The sequence below is a fragment of the Coregonus lavaretus genome, assembly GCF_964263955.1.
Source record: "Coregonus lavaretus genome assembly, chromosome: 14".
Lineage (NCBI taxonomy): Eukaryota > Metazoa > Chordata > Actinopteri > Salmoniformes > Salmonidae > Coregonus > Coregonus lavaretus.
This window is the reverse complement of record NC_140001.1, coordinates 3,062,116-3,081,056: the sequence shown is the minus strand read 5'-3', so window position 1 is coordinate 3,081,056 and position 18,941 is coordinate 3,062,116. Positions and strand designations below refer to the sequence as shown.

The 18,941-nt window shown below is 45.7% G+C and overlaps 1 protein-coding gene across 1 annotated transcript in view; it reads left to right on the top strand.

Annotated features, from left to right (window-relative positions):
• Nucleotides 1–12,376, top strand: part of LOC311141879 (WD repeat and FYVE domain-containing protein 3-like) — a gene marked incomplete at its 3' end in the record, with an annotated part of 42,822 nt that extends 30,446 nt beyond the window's left edge. Inside the window, exons 2-4 of the mRNA XM_084177375.1 lie at nucleotides 10,577–10,787; nucleotides 11,248–11,371; nucleotides 12,336–12,376. Coding sequence (XP_084033501.1) covers nucleotides 10,608–10,787; nucleotides 11,248–11,371; nucleotides 12,336–12,376 — 345 coding nt within the window. The 5' untranslated portion in view covers nucleotides 10,577–10,607. The remainder of the gene's footprint in view (nucleotides 1–10,576; nucleotides 10,788–11,247; nucleotides 11,372–12,335) is intronic.
• Nucleotides 12,377–18,941: the final 6,565 nt, after the last annotated feature.

The window sequence follows — 18,941 nt, the reverse complement described above, 5'->3', positions numbered from 1 at the left end:
TGAATGTGTGTGCCCCTAGGCTTGGAGGGAAGCAAAAGTCATTCCGCTACCTAAAAATAGTCAAGCCCCCTTTACTGGCTCAAGTAGCCGACCAATCAGCCTGTTACCAACCCTTAGAAAACTATTGGAAAAAATGGGGTTTGACCAGATACAATGCTATTTTACTGTAAACAAATTGACAACAGACTTTCAACACGCTTATTGAGAAGGACATTCAACAAGCACAGCACTTACACAAATGACTGATGATTGGCTGAGAGAAATTGATGATAAACATATTGTGGGGGCTGTTTTGTTACACTTCAGTGTGGCTTTTGACATTATCGATCATAGTCTGCTGATGGAAAAACGTATGTGTTATGGCTTTACTCCACCTGCTATAATGTGGATACAGAGTTACCTGTCTAACAGAACACAGAGGGTGTTCTTTAATGGAAGCCTCTCCAACATAATCCAGGTAGAATCAGGAATTCCCCAGGGCAGCTGTCTAGGCCCCTTGCTTTTTTCAATCTTTACTAACGACGTTCCACTGGCTTTGAGTAAAGCCAGAGTGTCTATGTAAGCAGATGACTCAACACTATACATGTCAGCTACTATAGCGACTGAAATAACTGCAACACTTAACAAAGAGCTGCAGTTAGTTTCAGAATGGGTGGCAAGGAATAAGTTAGTCCTAAATATTTCTAAAACTAAAAGCATTGTATTTGGGACAATTCATTCACTAAACCCTAAACCTCAACTAAATCTTGTAATAAATAATGTGGAAATTGAGCAAGTTGAGGTGACTAAACTGATTGGAGTAACCCTGGATTGTAAACTGTCATGGTCAAAATATATTGACACAACAGTAGCTAAGATGGGGAGAAGTCTGTCCATAATAAAGCGCTGCTCTGCCTTCTTAACAGCACTATCAACAAGGCACGTCCTACAGGCCCTAGTTTTGTCGCACCTGGACTACTGTTCAGTCGTGTGGTCAGGTGCCACAAAGAGGGACTTGGGTATTGACATGTTGGGTGCACCGAGCTGTCTGTTTGAGCTACTGGCGCACAGCTCGGACACCCATGCATACCCCACAAGACATGCCACCAGAGGTCTCTTCACAGTCCCCAAGTCCAGAACCGACTATGGGAGGCGCACAGTACTACATAGAGCCATGACTACATGGAACTCTATTCCACATCAAGTAACTGATGCAAGCAGTAAAATTAGATTTAAAAAACACCTTATGGAACAGTGAAGCAACAGAAACATAGCTGCAGACACACACGATAACATACACACACTTACATCATTTAGCAGACTACAGTTAGTGAGTGCATACATTATTTTTCATACTGGCCCCCCGTGGGGTTGTGGGTTCGACTACCAACTGAGCTACATCCCTGCCGGCCATTCCCTCCCCTACCTTGGACCAATTGTGCGCCGCCCCATGGGTCTCCCGGTCGCGGCCGGCTACGACAGAGCCTGGATTCAAACCAGGATCTCTAGTGGCACAACTAGCACTGCGATGCAGTACCTTAGACCACTGCGCCACTCGGGAGAATCCATAATAAATACAAATACAAACATATGGAGTATGTCTAGATTCTGAAATAAACATTTTCACTTCCATTTATTCAAGAATAAATATATTTATATCTCAAAAGTACCCTTTTTTGTTTTTGCTTATTTTAAGACATTGTTTGGAACAAAATACTCTACAACTACATCACATTTCCCGAGTGGGCTTTCTGGTACTGTTGAAGTTATGGGAAAACCAACACAGTGTATGGGAAAATAGATTCAAAGGGAACTCCCTCTGCTGGTGATTTGCTGAAATACAATCCTAAAGGAGTGCTGTGATTGGTTGATGACCTATAACGTCAGTTTCTAAGTATACAATCGGTCATATGTCCAAAAGTACCAGAGAGCCCAAATGTGACACGTTTGAAGAGTAGGCTATATTGTTTCAAACAATATGTATAAAAAAAATAAGCTAAATCAAAAAGGCTACTTTTTGAGATATTTATTAATACAAATATTTTTTATCTTGAATAATTTAAATGCGAAACATTATATTTCAGAATCTAGACATAGCCTTTATTTTAGTGGACACTTTATAAAGACCCCAAGATGTTGTCTGTGGTCATTTCCATGTGAAAGGACCCATGAGTACCACCATGTAAAGTTCATAGGTCAAATTGGGTGTCAAATGAAAGCTAAGAGTCTATATATTATTTTTTTAAATGAAGGCATATATAAATTTTTCTACCATTTTCCTAAACATTAGGAATAGGCTGAGCAAAGGCTTTGATTTCTGGTCAAACAGATGGAAAATTGGTCTTAGAAAGCATCTAAACTAATTAGAAATACATAAAAATAATAATAATGCTGAAGGAAAGATTCCTTCCAACTAATATCAACACTTACTTTGCCTTGCAAAAGTATTCAGAACCCTTAGATTTCTTTTCCCCCCCCCAAAAAAATTGGTACAAAGTGGGATTCAAATGGATTTAATTGTCTTTTTTTTTTTGTCATCAATCTACACAAAATACTATTGTCAAAGGGGATTTTTTTAAATTCATCACAAAAAAAAAATCACGAAATATAGTCATTGCATAAGTATTCAGCCCTTTCATTTAGGCATGCCTAAATTCGTTCAGGAGTAAAATTTGGCTTAACGAATCACATAATAAGTTACATGGACTCACTCGGCAGGTAGCCTAGTGGTTAAGAGCATTGGGCCAGTAATCGAAAGGTTGCTGGTTCGAATCTCTGAGCCGACTAGGTGAACAAATCTGCCGATGTGCCCTTGAGCAGGGTACTTAACCCTAATTGCTCCTGTAAGTCGCTCTGGAAAAGAGCGTCTGCTAAATTACAGACGTGATTTTTGAATGACTAACCCTTCCTCTGTCGCCCATACAAACAACATTTGTAAGGTCCCTCAGTCAAGTATTGAATTTCAAGCACAGATTCAACCACAAAGACCAGGGAGCTTTTCGAAAGCCTCACAAAGAAGGGCAGTGATTGGTGGATGGGAACAATAACAAATCAGACGTTGAATATCTCTTTAAGCATGGTCAAGGTAAAAATTATGCTGTGGATTATATATTAAACCACACAGACACATCAAAGATACAGTCGTTTTGTGTTACTGATTGTGAATGTGGCTTCTATTGCCCGACATATTACATTCACGCCCAACAGAGAATTCTGTTGACTTAAAACCACAGCTGGTTGGGAAATGGGATGCTAGCTTACTACAGTGTACTATGATGTGACCTCGTTCTTAATGCGATTCATTACCGTATGAGATGAGTCAGTGAGTTTTGGAACAAAGCTGCAAAAAAGCCTAGCTGACTAAACTCCACTCCATGTGAAGGAAGTTTCTGATGAACTCCACCAACGGAGTGGAGCAGAAAACCAAGGCTTTGTGGAATTCTAGTAACATTTAGTTGAATGATGTCATATAGACAGAGCCTAGGCATTATGATCTGAGTCACAGTCATCGTTATTTTCTGTGAGTTTTTAAGAAAGGACCACAAAAGTCTCTCAGAATGTCTTAGTCAGTGAAATAATACTCTGGTCCCTCCATTATTTACGTTTTTTTAAAAGGCCTAACACTCAAGAGTTGTTGAACTGTGTAGGTTAATGTCCAATCTGGTCAGAGACCATCATCCTCATGACCCGGTTCTTGCTACCCTGGACCTAACTGGGGTGACACGTTCCCTTCCCTCCTGTCCTCCTGCAGCCAACCTAACCGCTAGACATATGGTTAAGGTTTTCCCACGTCTCTGAATCACAGACATGCTCTCTCTCTCTCTCCAACGAGCCTCTCCTGCAGCCAACCTAACCGCTAGACATATGGTTAAGGTTTTCCCACGTCTCTGAATCACAGACATGCTCTCTCTCTCTCTCCAATGAGCCTCTCGTTTCTCTCTTCTGGTTCAGTGGAAACAACAGTGAAAACAGTCTAGGTCAGCTTTATGTGTGGCTTTATGGAAGTTCACTTCTTTGATAAGCTGCTGTATGTTGTTGCTTCATCCAGACATGACCTGGCTTATTCATTAACATTTCGAACAGGTAAAACGTAAAGCCTGCTGATTTAGGATTCTGTCATCCACAGCATTTCGTCGGGAGAACAAAGATTTGCTAATGAGTCACTGACTATATAAACATAAAACCCATGTTAGGTCTTATGACATTCTGCAGGCCCCGGTAGTGTTTTTATTGTCCAGGAATAAATATATGAGCTATTCTCAGACAGGCAGAGTTATTGATAGGGGTTGTTGCAGAGAGGAGACATTTGTTCTAGCTTGCAGTGGAGACATTTGGAGAGGAGACATTGTTCTAGCTTGCAGTGAAACAACAGACCTCAGCTCCCGGAGCATCGTAAATAGGGAACCTGACCTACAACGTCCAGTCAGCTCCCGGAGCATCGTAAATAGGGAACCTGACCTACAACGTCCAGTCAGCTCCCGGGGCATCGTAAATAGGGAACCTGACCTACAACGTCCAGTCAGCTCCCGGAGCATCGTAAATAGGGAACCTGACCTACAACGTCCAGTCAGCTCCCCGGAGCATCGTAAATAGGGAACCTGACCTACAACGTCCAGTCAGCTCCCGGAGCATCGTAAATAGGGAACCTGACCTACAACGTCCAGTCAGCTCCCGGAGCATCGTAAATAGGGAACCTGACCTACAACGTCCAGTCAGCTCCCGGAGCATCGTAAATAGGGAACCTGACCTACAACGTCCAGTCAGCTCCCGGAGCATCGTAAATAGGGAACCTGACCTACAACGTCCAGTCAGCTCCCGGAGCATCGTAAATAGGGAACCTGACCTACAACGTCCAGTCAGCTCCCCGGAGCATCGTAAATAGGGAACCTGACCTACAACGTCCAGTCAGCTCCCCGGAGCATCGTAAATAGGGAACCTGACCTACAACGTCCAGTCAGCTCCCGGAGCATCGTAAATAGGGAACCTGACCTACAACGTCCAGTCAGCTCCCGGAGCATCGTAAATAGGGAACCTGACCTACAACGTCCAGTCAGCTCCCGGGGCATCGTAAATAGGGAACCTGACCTACAACGTCCAGTCAGCTCCCGGAGCATCGTAAATAGGGAACCTGACCTACAACGTCCAGTCAGCTCCCGGGGCATCGTAAATAGGGAACCTGACCTACAACGTCCAGTCAGCTCCCCGGAGCATCGTAAATAGGGAACCTGACCTACAACGTCCAGTCAGCTCCCGGAGCATCGTAAATAGGGAACCTGACCTACAACGTCCAGTCAGCTCCCGGAGCATCGTAAATAGGGAACCTGACCTACAACGTCCAGTCAGCTCCCGGAGCATCGTAAATAGGGAACCTGACCTACAACGTCCAGTCAGCTCCCGGGGCATCGTAAATAGGGAACCTGACCTACAACGTCCAGTCAGCTCCCGGAGCATCGTAAATAGGGAACCTGACCTACAACGTCCAGTCAGCTCCCGGAGCATCGTAAATAGGGAACCTGACCTACAACGTCCAGTCAGCTCCCGGGGCATCGTAAATAGGGAACCTGACCTACAACGTCCAGTCAGCTCCCGGAGCATCGTAAATAGGGAACCTGACCTACAACGTCCAGTCAGCTCCCGGAGCATCGTAAATAGGGAACCTACAACGTCCAGTCAGCTCCCGGGGCATCGTAAATAGGGAACCTGACCTACAACGTCCAGTCAGCTCCCGGAGCATCGTAAATAGGGAACCTGACCTACAACGTCCAGTCAGCTCCCGGAGCATCGTAAATAGGGAACCTGACCTACAACGTCCAGTCAGCTCCCGGGGCATCGTAAATAGGGAACCTGACCTACAACGTCCAGTCAGCTCCCGGAGCATCGTAAATAGGGAACCTGACCTACAACGTCCAGTCAGCTCCCGGAGCATCGTAAATAGGGAACCTGACCTACAACGTCCAGTCAGCTCCCGGGGCATCGTAAATAGGGAACCTGACCTACAACGTCCAGTCAGCTCCCGGAGCATCGTAAATAGGGAACCTGACCTACAACGTCCAGTCAGCTCCCGGAGCATCGTAAATAGGGAACCTACAACGTCCAGTCATGTGTGACACTGACTGATTGGAGGGCTAGTCTGAACTGTCTCAACTCCCTCAGTATGCTCATTCTTTCCACTGCTTTAAGCAACCAAGCTACTGGAAATCAATACGTTTAAATGGAACAAGGTAATAAGACAGTGATTTAGGCCAGTGGCTCCCAACCAGGGGGGTACTAGGACCCGTGGGGGTACTCGGGTCTATCCACAGGGGATACTTGAGAAGACATGAGACCAAAGGCTTACTGGTAAAATGCACATGATGGGGGGGGTACTTCAGGGGGTATTCCAGAGCAAAATTCAGTTGGCGGTACACTGAAAAAGGGTTGGGAATCACAGATTTAGGCTGCCTGTTTGGCGACGAGCAGCTGCGACAAAAGTTGAGAAAGCTCCAACTTTGCGCAAATTTCTGCAAACGTGACTTTGCGATTGTGTCCATGTCAGCAGGTAGCTCAGTGGTTAAGAGCGTTGTGCCAGTAACTGAAAGGTCGCTGGTTCTAATCCCCGAGCCGACTAGGTGAAAAATCTGTCGATGTGCCCTTGAGCAAGGCACTTAACCCTAATTGCTCCCGTAAGTCGCTCTGGATAAGAGCGTCTGCTAAATGACTAAAATGTAATTGTGATGGTGTCAGAGGAGCCAAGAGGCGATGGCAGAAAGGGGAGGTTGGGTCTCTCTGTCTTATCTCACCGGCTACAGATGTTTCAACTTAAATGTCTAGGCCTATGGGTGAAACAAGCAGCTAACTAGGCCTAAATGCAGGCGGTGTTGGTAGCCTAATGATTTGAGTTTGAAATCTATACCAAACATCCTTCTCCTGGGGCTGGGTGATATGGCCAAACTATCAGATCACGGTATTTTAAAACCAATTGGATGGTATTTTACGGTATTTTATTGTTTTTGAATATACAAGTTCTACATGTGCTTACTGAGTAGTGCGTGACCTTAGGATGGCATCACATACATTCTAAGTGTAATGGGTACGCTGGGAAGCAAGTACAGGGAGTGGATTTAATCATACATAAGACATGGAACAAAACAAGAAACACGAGTAGCGTACAGACATACACCACAGGGACAGAATCAATAACGCCTGGGGAAGGAACCAATGGGAGGGACTGATATAGGGGAGGTCATCAGGAAGGTGACGGAGTCCAGGTGAGTCTCATGAGGCGCAGGTGCGCGTAACGATGGTGACAAGTGTGCATCAATTTCTGCATTTCCTGAACTCATTTGAGATGATTTCCACACTGTCACAAAGGGCTGCACGACACGGGCAAACAATCCAGGACTTATTTTTAACCAAATGTTGCAATTTGCACGGGCCCCGTGTGGCTCAGTTGGTAGAACATGGCGCTTGCAACGCCAGGGTTGTGGGTTCGATTCCCACGGGGGGCCAGTATGAAAATGTATGCACTCACTAACTGTAAATTGCTCTGGATAAGAGCGTCTGCTAAATTACTAAAATGTAAATTTAGAGCAAAACACTTGGGTGAACTGTTGGAATCATGGAAATAGAATGATTATTCTAATTCTGTAGTTATAATATAATAGTGGACCTTTGAATACAGTGTTGTTTGACATGGCAACGAATTAAAATGCCAGGGAGGAGTTATGGTAACAGGGTAGGAACCAAAGTGTTGATGAGTGTTTCCTAGGGGACGCTATAATCTTTGAATACATGGCAACGAATGAAAATGCCAGGGAGGAGTAATTGTAACAGGGTAGGAACCAAAGTGTTGATGAGTGTTTCCTAGGGGACGCTATAATCTTTGAATACAGGCAACGAATGAAAATGCCAGAGAGGAGTTATTCTTTTTTTATTGGACACAGGGGAGGGTAGTGTGTTATATTTTTATTGGGCACAGGGGAGGGTAGTGTGTTATTTTTTTATTGGGCACAGGGGAGGGTAGTGTGTTATTTTTTTATTGGGCACAGGGGAGGGTAGTGTGTTATTTTTTTATTGGGCACAGGGGAGGGTAGTGTGTTATATTTTTATTGGGCACAGGGGAGGGTAGTGTGTTATATTTTTATTGGGCACAGGGGAGGGTAGTGTGTTATATTTTTATTGGGCACAGGGGAGGGTAGTGTGTTATATTTTTATTGGGCACAGGGGAGGGTAGTGTGTTATTTTTTTATTGGGCACAGGGGAGGGTAGTGTGTTATTTTTTTATTGGACACAGGGGAGGGTAGTGTGTTTTTTTTCCTGGTTTCCATTCGCTCTTTTACAGGTTTTACTATATAATTTATTCCATCCTAGCCACATTTCCTCATCTGCCCCTCCCCTATATCAATCTGTTTTAGTACTTTCCCATATGCACTAGGCTTTTCCACACGCTAGCTTTTACCATACCATAGGTCAGTATAGTCTGCCAGTCTAACTGTCTGTCCTGCCCTCTATCCACCATTCATAGTGACAATAGTGGTAGGTGGATCGTTTGTCCAGATCGGCCTTTAGGCTAACTAGCAATCATACCACACATAAAAACATTTAAAAAGCTGCATACATTTTCGATATGAATCCACAAGAACAAATAAGAATAGCTGATAGGAAGCAGAGAGGACAGGTGCATGAAAGAACACTGAAGACATGAGACACTCGGCTCAAAAAACTCCCCTATTGATCTGGTTTAGGGACAATACAGTTATCCTACCTACTGCACACTATCCTACAACATCACAACGCAATGCATAATTGCATTATTGTTTTTCAACTGAGTACAAAATTGTGTGTGTATATGTGTGTGTCTGTGTGTGTGTGAGAGAGAGAGTCAGTGTTTGTGTGAGAGAGAGTCAGTGTGTGGCTGATGCTGTCACTGGGCTGATGCTGACCAGATGGTTAGCTGTCACTGGGCTGATGCTGCGTTTAGATGGCCCGAGGTAGACGGCAAACCGGATGTCAGTGTTTTCAATGAGAGAACAACAGTAAATACAGTTGAAGCTGGCGGTGAATGCCATCAGCCGCTACGGTAGACGGGACTTGCCGCCAGAGTAAAAATATTTCATATTTTGCTGTCTGCCGTAGTGTTGTTTTCTACATGATGTTGATTTGCAGTGTTTGTTTACTGAAATCAACATAGCAACGCATACGTCATACTGCCTCTCATACTGCCCCTCATACTGTATCTTACTGCCCCTCATACTGCCTCTGATACTGCCTCTCTTACTGCCCCTCATACTGCCTCTCTAACTGCCTCTGATACTGCCTTTCTTACTGCCTCTCATACTGACTCTCATACTGCCCCTCATACTGCCTCTCTTACTGCCTTTCTTACTGCCTCTCATACTGCCTCTCATACTGCCCCTCATACTGCCTCTCTTACTGCCTCTGATACTGCCTCTGATACTGCCCCTCATACTGCCTCTCTAACTGCCTCTGATACTGCCTTTCTTACTGCCTCTCATACTGCCCCTCATACTGCCTCTCTTACTGCCTCTGATACTGCCCCTCATACTGCCTCTCTAACTGCCTCTGATACTGCCTTTCTTACTGCCTCTCATACTGCCTCTCATACTGCCCCTCATACTGCCTCTCTTACTGCCTCTGATACTGCCTTTCTTACTGCCTCTCATACTGCCTCTGATACTGCCCCTCTTACTGCCTCTGATACTGCCTCTGATACTGCCTCTGATACTGCCTTTCTTACTGCCTCTCATACTGCCTCTCATACTGCCCCTCATACTGCCTCTCTTACTGCCTCTACTGCCTCTCATACTGCCTCTGATACTGCCCCTCTTACTGCCTCTGATACTGCCTCTGATACTGCCTCTGATACTGCCTCTCATACTGCCCCTCATACTGCCTCTCTTACTGCCTCTGATATTGCCTCTCATACTGCCTCTCATACTGCCTCTGATACTGCCCCTCTTACTGCCTCTGATACTGCCTCTCATACTGCCTCTGATACTGCCTCTCATACTGCCTCTGATACTGCCCCTCATACTGCCTCTGATACTGCCTCTCATACTGCCTCTGATACTGCCCCTCTTACTGCCTCTGATACTGCCTCTCTTACTGCCTCTGATACTGCCTCTCATACTGCCTCTCATACTGCCTCTGATACTGCCCTTCTTACTGCCTCTGATACTGCCTCTCATACTGCCTCTCATACTGCCTCTGATACTGCCCCTCTTACTGCCTCTCATACTGCCTCTCATACTGCCCCTCTTACTGCCTCTCTTACTGCCTCTGATACTGCCCCTCTTACTGTCTCTCATACTGCCTCTCACAGCGCCTCTCATACTGCCTCTCATACTGCCTCAGATTTTACTCACTTTTAAACTCTGCATTGTTGGTTAAGGGCTTGTAAGTAAACATTTCACGGTACTGTTGTATTCCGCGCGTGTGACAAATAAAATGTGATTTGATTTGACATTTCCATTCTACAAGTGAACAATACAACTTCACTCAATAGATTTAAAAAAAGGTTCAAAGCACTTCTTGGTAAGATAAAGGTACAGTAAAATGAAATAAATGAACAGTCATTCTCCCTCTTCCTCCTTCTCAGGGCTGGCTTTGGCCTGGCGAAGCCTCTCAAGATGAACATGGTGAAGAGGATCATGGGTAGGCCGCGGCAGGAAGAGTGTAGCCCGCAGGACAACGCGCTGGGCCTCATGCACCTCCGACGCCTCTTCTCCGAGCTCTGCCACCCGCCACGTCACATGACCCAGAAGGAGCAGGAGGACAAGCTCTACATGATGCTGCCTGTCTTCAACAGGGTGAGAGACAAACGTGCCAGGATTCATCTCCTTCAGTAGAGGGAGGGGAAGGGGAATATCAAGGACATCTGTTTTGACCAGAGGGTAGGCCTACTCAGTGGTGTGAAATGGTTAACAAAGGTGCACATCGGGTGTCCGTCATCTTAGCACGTTAGGTGGACCTGTGTGTGTGTGAGTTAATGAGTATCGGATAGAGGGATAGAGTTAAGGATAGAGGGCTCCCGAGTGGCGCAGCGGTCTAAGGCACTGCATCTCAGTGCTTGAGGCGTCACTACAGACCCCCTGGTTCGATTCCAGGCTGTATCACAACCGGCCGTGATTGGGAGTTTCATAGGGCGGCGCACAATTGGCCCAGCGTCGTCTGGGTTTGGCCGTCATTGTAAATAAGAATTTGTTCTTAACTGACTTGCCTAGTTAAATAAAGGTAAAATAAATCCTTTGACCTCTTTGTGCATGGCAGGTGTTTGGGAACGCTTCCTCCAGCACCATGACGGAGAAGTTCCAGGACCTCCTCCAGTTCACTACCCAGGTGTCCCGGCTCATGGTCACTGAGATCAGACGGAGGGCCTCCAACAAGTCAACAGGTACGTTTACAAAACGTTTACAAAACCCGTCAAACGTTCTCGGAACTTTACCATCCGGTGCAGCAGGCAACCATTCCCTGCCGGTGCAGCTGGCAACCATTCCCTGCCGGTGCAGCTGTAAACTCCATGCATCTTGGGGCGGCAGGTAGCTTAGTGGTTAAGAGCGTTGTGCCAGTAACCGAAAGGTCTCTGGTTCTAATCCCCGAGCCGACTAGGTGAAAAATGTGTCGATGTGCCCTTGAGCAAGGCACTTAACCCTAATTGCTCCTGTAAGTCGCTCTGGATAAGAGCGTCTGCTAAATGACAAAAAATGTAAATGTTAAAATGTTGAGTAAGATGCACTACTCGCGTACATGCGTCTCTACTCCTCACAACACTATATTAACCTCCAGAAATCCACGACCACAGGTGTTTTGCTGTAGCCTGCCATCTGATGTGGCCTGCCATCTGATGTAGCCTGCCATCTGATGTAGCCTGCCATCTGATGTGGCCTGCCATCTGATGTAGCCTGCCATCTGATGTGGCCTGCCGTAGCTGTAGATGACCATACCTAGGTTACACCAGCACCCCTCAAAATGTACTAAATCATCAAAGCCCGTGTCCAGCCGCATCCTTCCCCTAAGCACAAAAAACCTCATGTATTTAGCTTGTGATACCATTTACATGATGAATACAGTCCTCAGTCTCCTCTGCCTCAGTCCATGGTCGGGGCTGCTGGTTGCTAAACTGCCACCCCAGTCATTAAACGTACAATAGGTAGGTGTTTAAAGTCTCCACAGGTAAGATTTGTGTGAGCACATCAACACTTAATCACAGCTTCTGATCTAACACTTCAGGATCAGTGTTGGTGTCTTGTTATTCAGCTCTGATAGGTGTCCAAGCAACATGACCCAAATACCTACTCACTTGATTTGAGCTAGCTACTTGATATTCATCCTCCCTGCTCGGTGTTTGATCTTCAAAGCTGGGGCCGTACGTATGAAGAGTCTCAGACAGGAGTGCTGATCTTGGATTAGATCTAGGATTAGGGTTAGGGTTAGATTTAGGATTAGATCTAGAATTAGGATTAGATCTTGGATCAGTTTTGCCTTTTAGATCACAATGAATGAGGTTATATGGACAGGGGGGACCTGATCCTAGATCAATAATCCCACTCTGAGATGGCCTCTGAGATGGCCTCTGAGATGGCCCCTGAGATGGCCCCTGGTCTGGGTGAAATGTGGACCTAACTGACATTGAAGGAGTGAGGGATGGAGTGAGTGAGGGAAAGAGGACTGGTTTATGATAGTGGAATGGTGGGATAAATCTGTCACCCAGCTTGACAGTCCTTTGATATTTTGGTCCTCCACCGTTGGAGAGGAATAAACTCCACTGACTGCCAAGGATATCTTTACACGGCTCCATATGCTCACACACACACACACACTGACGCACACGCACACACACACACACACACTGACGCACACACACACACACACACACACACACACACACACTGACGCACGCGCACACGCACGCAGTATACATTTGGCCGTCGCACCGCACGGCCTCCCATCTCGCTTTGTTACTGATAGCGGACCACAATTAATCTGAACTCTGAACCCTTCATCTGACTCCAATAAATATCCAACTGAAAGGGTTCATGCCATATTGCAGTGTTACTGATGTCTTTATAGGATTATTTTACCAGTATTTTTTTATTAGGGTCAAATGCAATCAAATACAGAAAGTATTTAAACCCCTTATTCCACATTTGGTTGTGTTACATTACATCCTGCGTTCCAAATGGATAACATACAGTGGGGAAAAAAAGTATTTAGTCAGCCACCAATTGTGCAAGTTCTCCCACTTAAAAAGATGAGAGAGGCCTGTAATTTTCATCATAGGTACACGTCAACTATGACAGACAAAATGAGAAAAAATTATCCAGAAAATCACATTGTAGGATTTTTAATGAATTTATTGGCAAATGATGGTGGAAAATAAGTATTTGGTCAATAACAAAGGTTTCTCAATACTTTGTTATATACCCTTTGTTGGCAATGACACAGGTCAAACGTTTTCTGTAAGTCTTCACAAGGTTTTCACACACTGTTTCTGGTATTTTGGCCCATTCCTCCATGCAGATCTCCTCTAGAGCAGTGATGTTTTGGGGCTGTCGCTGGGCAACACAGACTTTCAACTCCCTCCAAAGATTATCTATGGGGTTGAGATCTGGAGACTGGCTAGGCCACTCCAGGACCTTGAAATGCTTCTTACGAAGCCACTCCTTCGTTGCCCGGGCGGTGTGTTTGGGATCATTGTCATGCTGAAAGACTCAGCCACGTTTCATCTTCAATGCCCTTGCTGATGGAAGGAGGTTTTCACTCAAAATCTCACGATACATGGCCCCATTCATTCTTTCCTTTACACGGATCAGTCGTCCTGGTCCCTTTGCAGAAAAACAGCCCCAAAGCATGATGTTTCCACCCCCATGCTTCACAGTAGGTATGGTGTTCTTTGGATGCAACTCAGCATTCTTTGTCCTCCAAACATGACGAGTTGAGTTTTTACCAAAAAGTTCTATTTTGGTTTCATCTGACCATATGACATTCTCCCAATCCTCTTCTGGATCATCCAAATGCACTTCAGACGGGCCTGGACATGTACTGGCTTAAGCAGGGGGACACGTCTTGCACTGCAGGATTTGAGTCCCTGGCGGCGTAGTGTGTTACTGATGGTAGGCTTTGTTACTTTGGTCCCAGCTCTCTGCAGGTCATTCACTAGGTCCCCCCGTGTGGTTCTGGGATTTTTGCTCACCGTTCTTGTGATCATTTTGACCCCACGGGGTGAGATCTTGCGTGGAGCCCCAGATCGAGGGAGATTATCAGTGGTCTTGTATGTCTTCCATTTCCTAATAATTGCTCCCACAGTTGATTTCTTCAAACCAAGCTGCTTACCTATTGCAGATTCAGTCTTCCCAGCCTGGTGCAGGTCTACAATTTTGTTTCTGGTGTCCTTTGACAGCTCTTTGGTCTTGGCCATTGTGGAGTTTGGAGTGTGACTGTTTGAGGTTGTGGACAGGTGTCTTTTATACTGATAACAAGTTCAAACAGGTGCCATTAATACAGGTAACGAGTGGAGGACAGAGGAGCCTCTTAAAGAAGAAGTTACAGGTCTGTGAGAGCCAGAAATCTTGCTTGTTTGTAGGTGACCAAATACTTATTTTCCACCATAATTTGCAAATAAATTCATAAAAAATCCTACGATGTGATTTTCTGGATTTTTTTTCCTCAATTTGTCTGTCATAGTTGACGTGTACCTATGATGAAAATTACAGGCATCTCTCATCTTTTTAAGTGGGAGAACTTGCACAATTGGTGGCTGACTAAATACTTTTTTCCCCACTGTATATATTTTTTATCTCACCCATCGACACACAACACCCCATAATGACAAAGGGATAACATGTTTTTAGAAATGTTAGCAAATTTATTGAAAATGAAATACAGAAATATCTCATTTACATAATTATTCACACCCCCACATTATTTTGTATATACAGTGCATTGGGAAAGTATTCAGACCCCTTGACTTTTTCCACATTTTGTTACGTTACAGCCTTATTCTACAATTGATTAAATAAATAAAATTATCATCAATCTACACACAACACCCCATAATGACAAAGCGAAAACAGATTTTTAGACATTTTAGCAAATTTATTACAAAATAAAAAAACAGAAATACCTTATTTACATAAGTATTCAGACCCTTTGCTATGAGACTCGAAAATGAGCTCAGGTGCATCCTGTTTCCATTGATCATCCTTGAGACGTCACTACAACTTGATTGGAGTCCACCTGTGGCCAATTCCAATTGATTGGAAATGATTTCCAAAGAAACACACCTGGAGATCCATGGTACTGTCTGTAGATCTCCGAGATAGAATTGTGAAGGGCGTATATCTGGGGAAGGGTATGAAACCATTTATAGAGTGTTGAAATATTCCTAGAGCACAGTGGTCGCTATCATTGGGAAATTGAAAAAAAATATGGAACTTCCCAGACTCTGCCTAGAGCTGGCCGTCCGACCAAACTGAGCAACCGGGCAAGAAGGAATTTGTTCAGGGAGGTGGCCAAGAACCCAATGAAGCTCTGACAGAACTGCAGAGTTCCTTGGCTGAGATGGGAGAACCTGCCAGGAGGACAACAGTCTCTACAGCGCTTCACCAATCTGGGCTTTACGGGAGAGTGGCCAGACGGAAGCCACTCCTGAGAAAAAGGCACATGACAGTATGCCTGGAGTTTGCAAAAAGGCACGTGAAAGTGTAAGGAAAAATATTCTGTGGTCTGAGACAAAAATTTTACTCTTTGGCCGAATGCAATGTGCCTTGTCTGGAGAAAACCAGGCACAGCTCATCACCCGTCTAACACCATCCTACCGTGAAGCATAGTGGTGGCAGCATCATGCTATGGGAATGCTTTTCAGCGGCAGGGACTGGGAGACTGGTAAGGATAGATGGAACAATGAATGGAGCCAAATACACGCGAATCCTTGATGAGAACCTGCTTCAGAGTGCAAACAACCTTATACTTGGGTGAAGATTTAAGTTTCGACAGGACAGGACAATGACCCCAAGCAAACAGCCAAAGCAATGCTTGAATGTCTTTAGAACAAGAATGTGAAAGTCCTTGAGTGGCCCAGCCAAAACCCAGACTTGAAATCCCATTGAAAATCTGTGGAAAGACTTGAAGATTGCTGTTCACCGCTGCTCCCCATCAAACTTGAGAAAGTCTGTAAGTAAGAATGAGAGGAAAAAAAAACAAATCCAGATGCGCAGAGCAGATACAGACCGACCCAGAACGACTCAAAGCCGTGATCGCCGCCAAAGGTGCTACTATGAAGTATTGACTCGGGGTTTAATACTTATTTAAATGAGATATTTCTGTATTTAATTTTCTATATATTTGCATACATTTCTAAAAACTTGTTTTCACTTTGTTTTTTCTCACCCATCTACCCCATAATGACAGTCTATTTAATCCATTTTGAATTCAGGCTGTATCACAACAAACATTTGGAATATGTCAAGGGGTATGAATACTTTCTGAAGGCACTGTACATCAGCAATTCCCAGAATGGTAACAGACTGTAACCCAGAATGATAACGGACTGTAACCCAGAATGATAACAGACTGTAACCCAGCATGATAACGGACTGTAACCTAGCATGATAACGGACTGTAACCCAGCATGATAACGGACTGTAACCCAGCATGATAACGGACTGTAACCCAGCATGATAACGGACTGTAACCCAGAATGATAACGGACTGTAACCCAGAATGATAACGGACTGTAACCCAGCATGATAACGGACTGTAACCCAGCATGATAACGGACTGTAACCCAGCATGATAACGGACTGTAACCCAGAATGATAACGGACTGTAACCCAGCATGATAACGGACTGTAACCCAGCATGATAACGGACTGTAACCCAGCATGATAACGGACTGTAACCCAGAATGATAACGGACTGTAACCCAGCATGATAACGGACTGTAACCCAGCATGATAACGGACTGTAACCCAGAATGATAACGGACTGTAACCCAGCATGATAACGGACTGTAACCCAGAATGATAACGGACTGTAACCCAGCATGATAACGGACTGTAACCCAGCATGATAACGGACTGTAACCCAGCATGATAACGGACTGTAACCCAGAATGATAACGGACTGTAACCCAGCATGATAACGGACTGTAACCCAGCATGATAACGGACTGTAACCCAGAATGATAACGGACTGTAACCCAGAATGATAACGGACTGTAACCCAGAATGATAACGGACTGTAACCCAGAATGATAACGGACTGTAACCCAGCATGATAACGGACTGTAACCCAGCATGATAACGGACTGTAACCCAGCATGATAACGGACTGTAACCCAGCATGATAACGGACTGTAACCCAGCATGATAACGGACTGTAACCCAGAATGATAACGGACTGTAACCCAGAATGATAACGGACTGTAACCCAGCATGACAACGGACTGTAACCCAGCATGATAACGGACTGTAACCCAGAATGATAACGGACTGTAACCCAGCATGATAACGGACTGTAACCCAGAATGATAACTGACAGTTACCCAGAATGATAACTGACAGTTACCCAGAATGGGAAACCATTCATCACTATTTGATGTTAGCCTCATCCCAGAAGGCCAAAGGCTTTTAAAACCTCCTTTTATCTGCCTACTAGTGTTTCCCCAGCACGGTAGAAACGCTAGTCAGTTCTCTCTGCAGGTGTGTGTGTGTGTGTGAGTTATCAGTCTGTCGTTATTCGTTATTCAAAGCTATGACGGAGGTTCACTTTCCTTTGATTAGCGACCAAACGCACGGCTGCTGCTATCTTCAGTCTGTTTGGGAGAAGATCTGAAACATTCAGCCAGATGGGCACACACACCTCTTTAAGGAAGCTGTCAGGAAGATCTCTCTTTCTTCTCTTCCTCCTCATCACCTTCCTCCTCCATCTCTCCCTCCCTCTTCCTCCTCCATCTCTCCCTCTCCCTCCCTCTTCCTCCTCCATATCTCCCTCCCTCTTCCTCCTCCATCTCTCCCTCTCTCTTCCTCCTCCATCTCTCCCTCCCTCTTCCTCCTCCATCTCTCTCCCTCTTCCTCCTCCATCTCTCTCCCTCTTCCTCCTCCATCTCTCCCTCCCTCTTCCTCCTCCATCTCTCTTCCTCCTCCATCTCCCTCCCTCTTCCTCCTCCATCTCTCTTCCTCCTCCATCTCCCTCCCTCTTCCTCCTCCATCTCTCTCCCTCTTCCTCCTCTCTTCTCTCCTCCTCTCTTCTCTCCTCCTCCATCTCTCCCTCTCCCTCCCTCTTCCTCCTCCATCTCTCCTCTCTCTTCCTCCTCCATCTCTCTCCTCCCTCTTCCTCCTCCATCTCTCCCTCCTTCTTCCTCCTCCATCTCTCCCCTCCCTCTTCCTCCTCCATCTCTCCCTCCCTCTTCCTCCTCTCTCCCTCCCTCTTCCTCCTCCATCTCTCTCCCTCTTCCTCCTCCATCTCTCTCTCCCTCTTCTCCTCCATCTCTCCCTCCCTCTTCCTCCTCCATCTCTCTCCCTCTTCCTCCTCCATCTCTCTCCCTCTTCCTCCTCCATCTCTCTCTCCCTCTTCCTCCTCCATCTCTCCCTCCCTCTTCCTCCTCCATCTCTCCCTCTCTCTTCCTCCTCCATCTCTCCCTCCCTCTTCCTCCTCCATCTCTCCCTCCCTCTTCCTCCTCCATCTCTCTCCCTCTCCTCCTCCATCTCCCTCCCTCTTCCTCCTCCATCTCTCTCTCCCTCTTCCTCCTCCATCTCTCCCTCCCTCTTCCTCCTCCATCTCTCCATCTCCCTCCTTCCTCCTCCATCTCTCCCTCCCTCTTCCTCCTCCATCTCTCTTCCTCCTCCATCTCCTCCCTCTTCCTCCTCCATCTCCTCTTCCTCCTCCATCTCTCCTCCCTCTTCCTCCTCCATCCCCCTCCCTCTTCCTCCTCCATCTCCCTCCCTCTTCCTCCTCCCTCCATC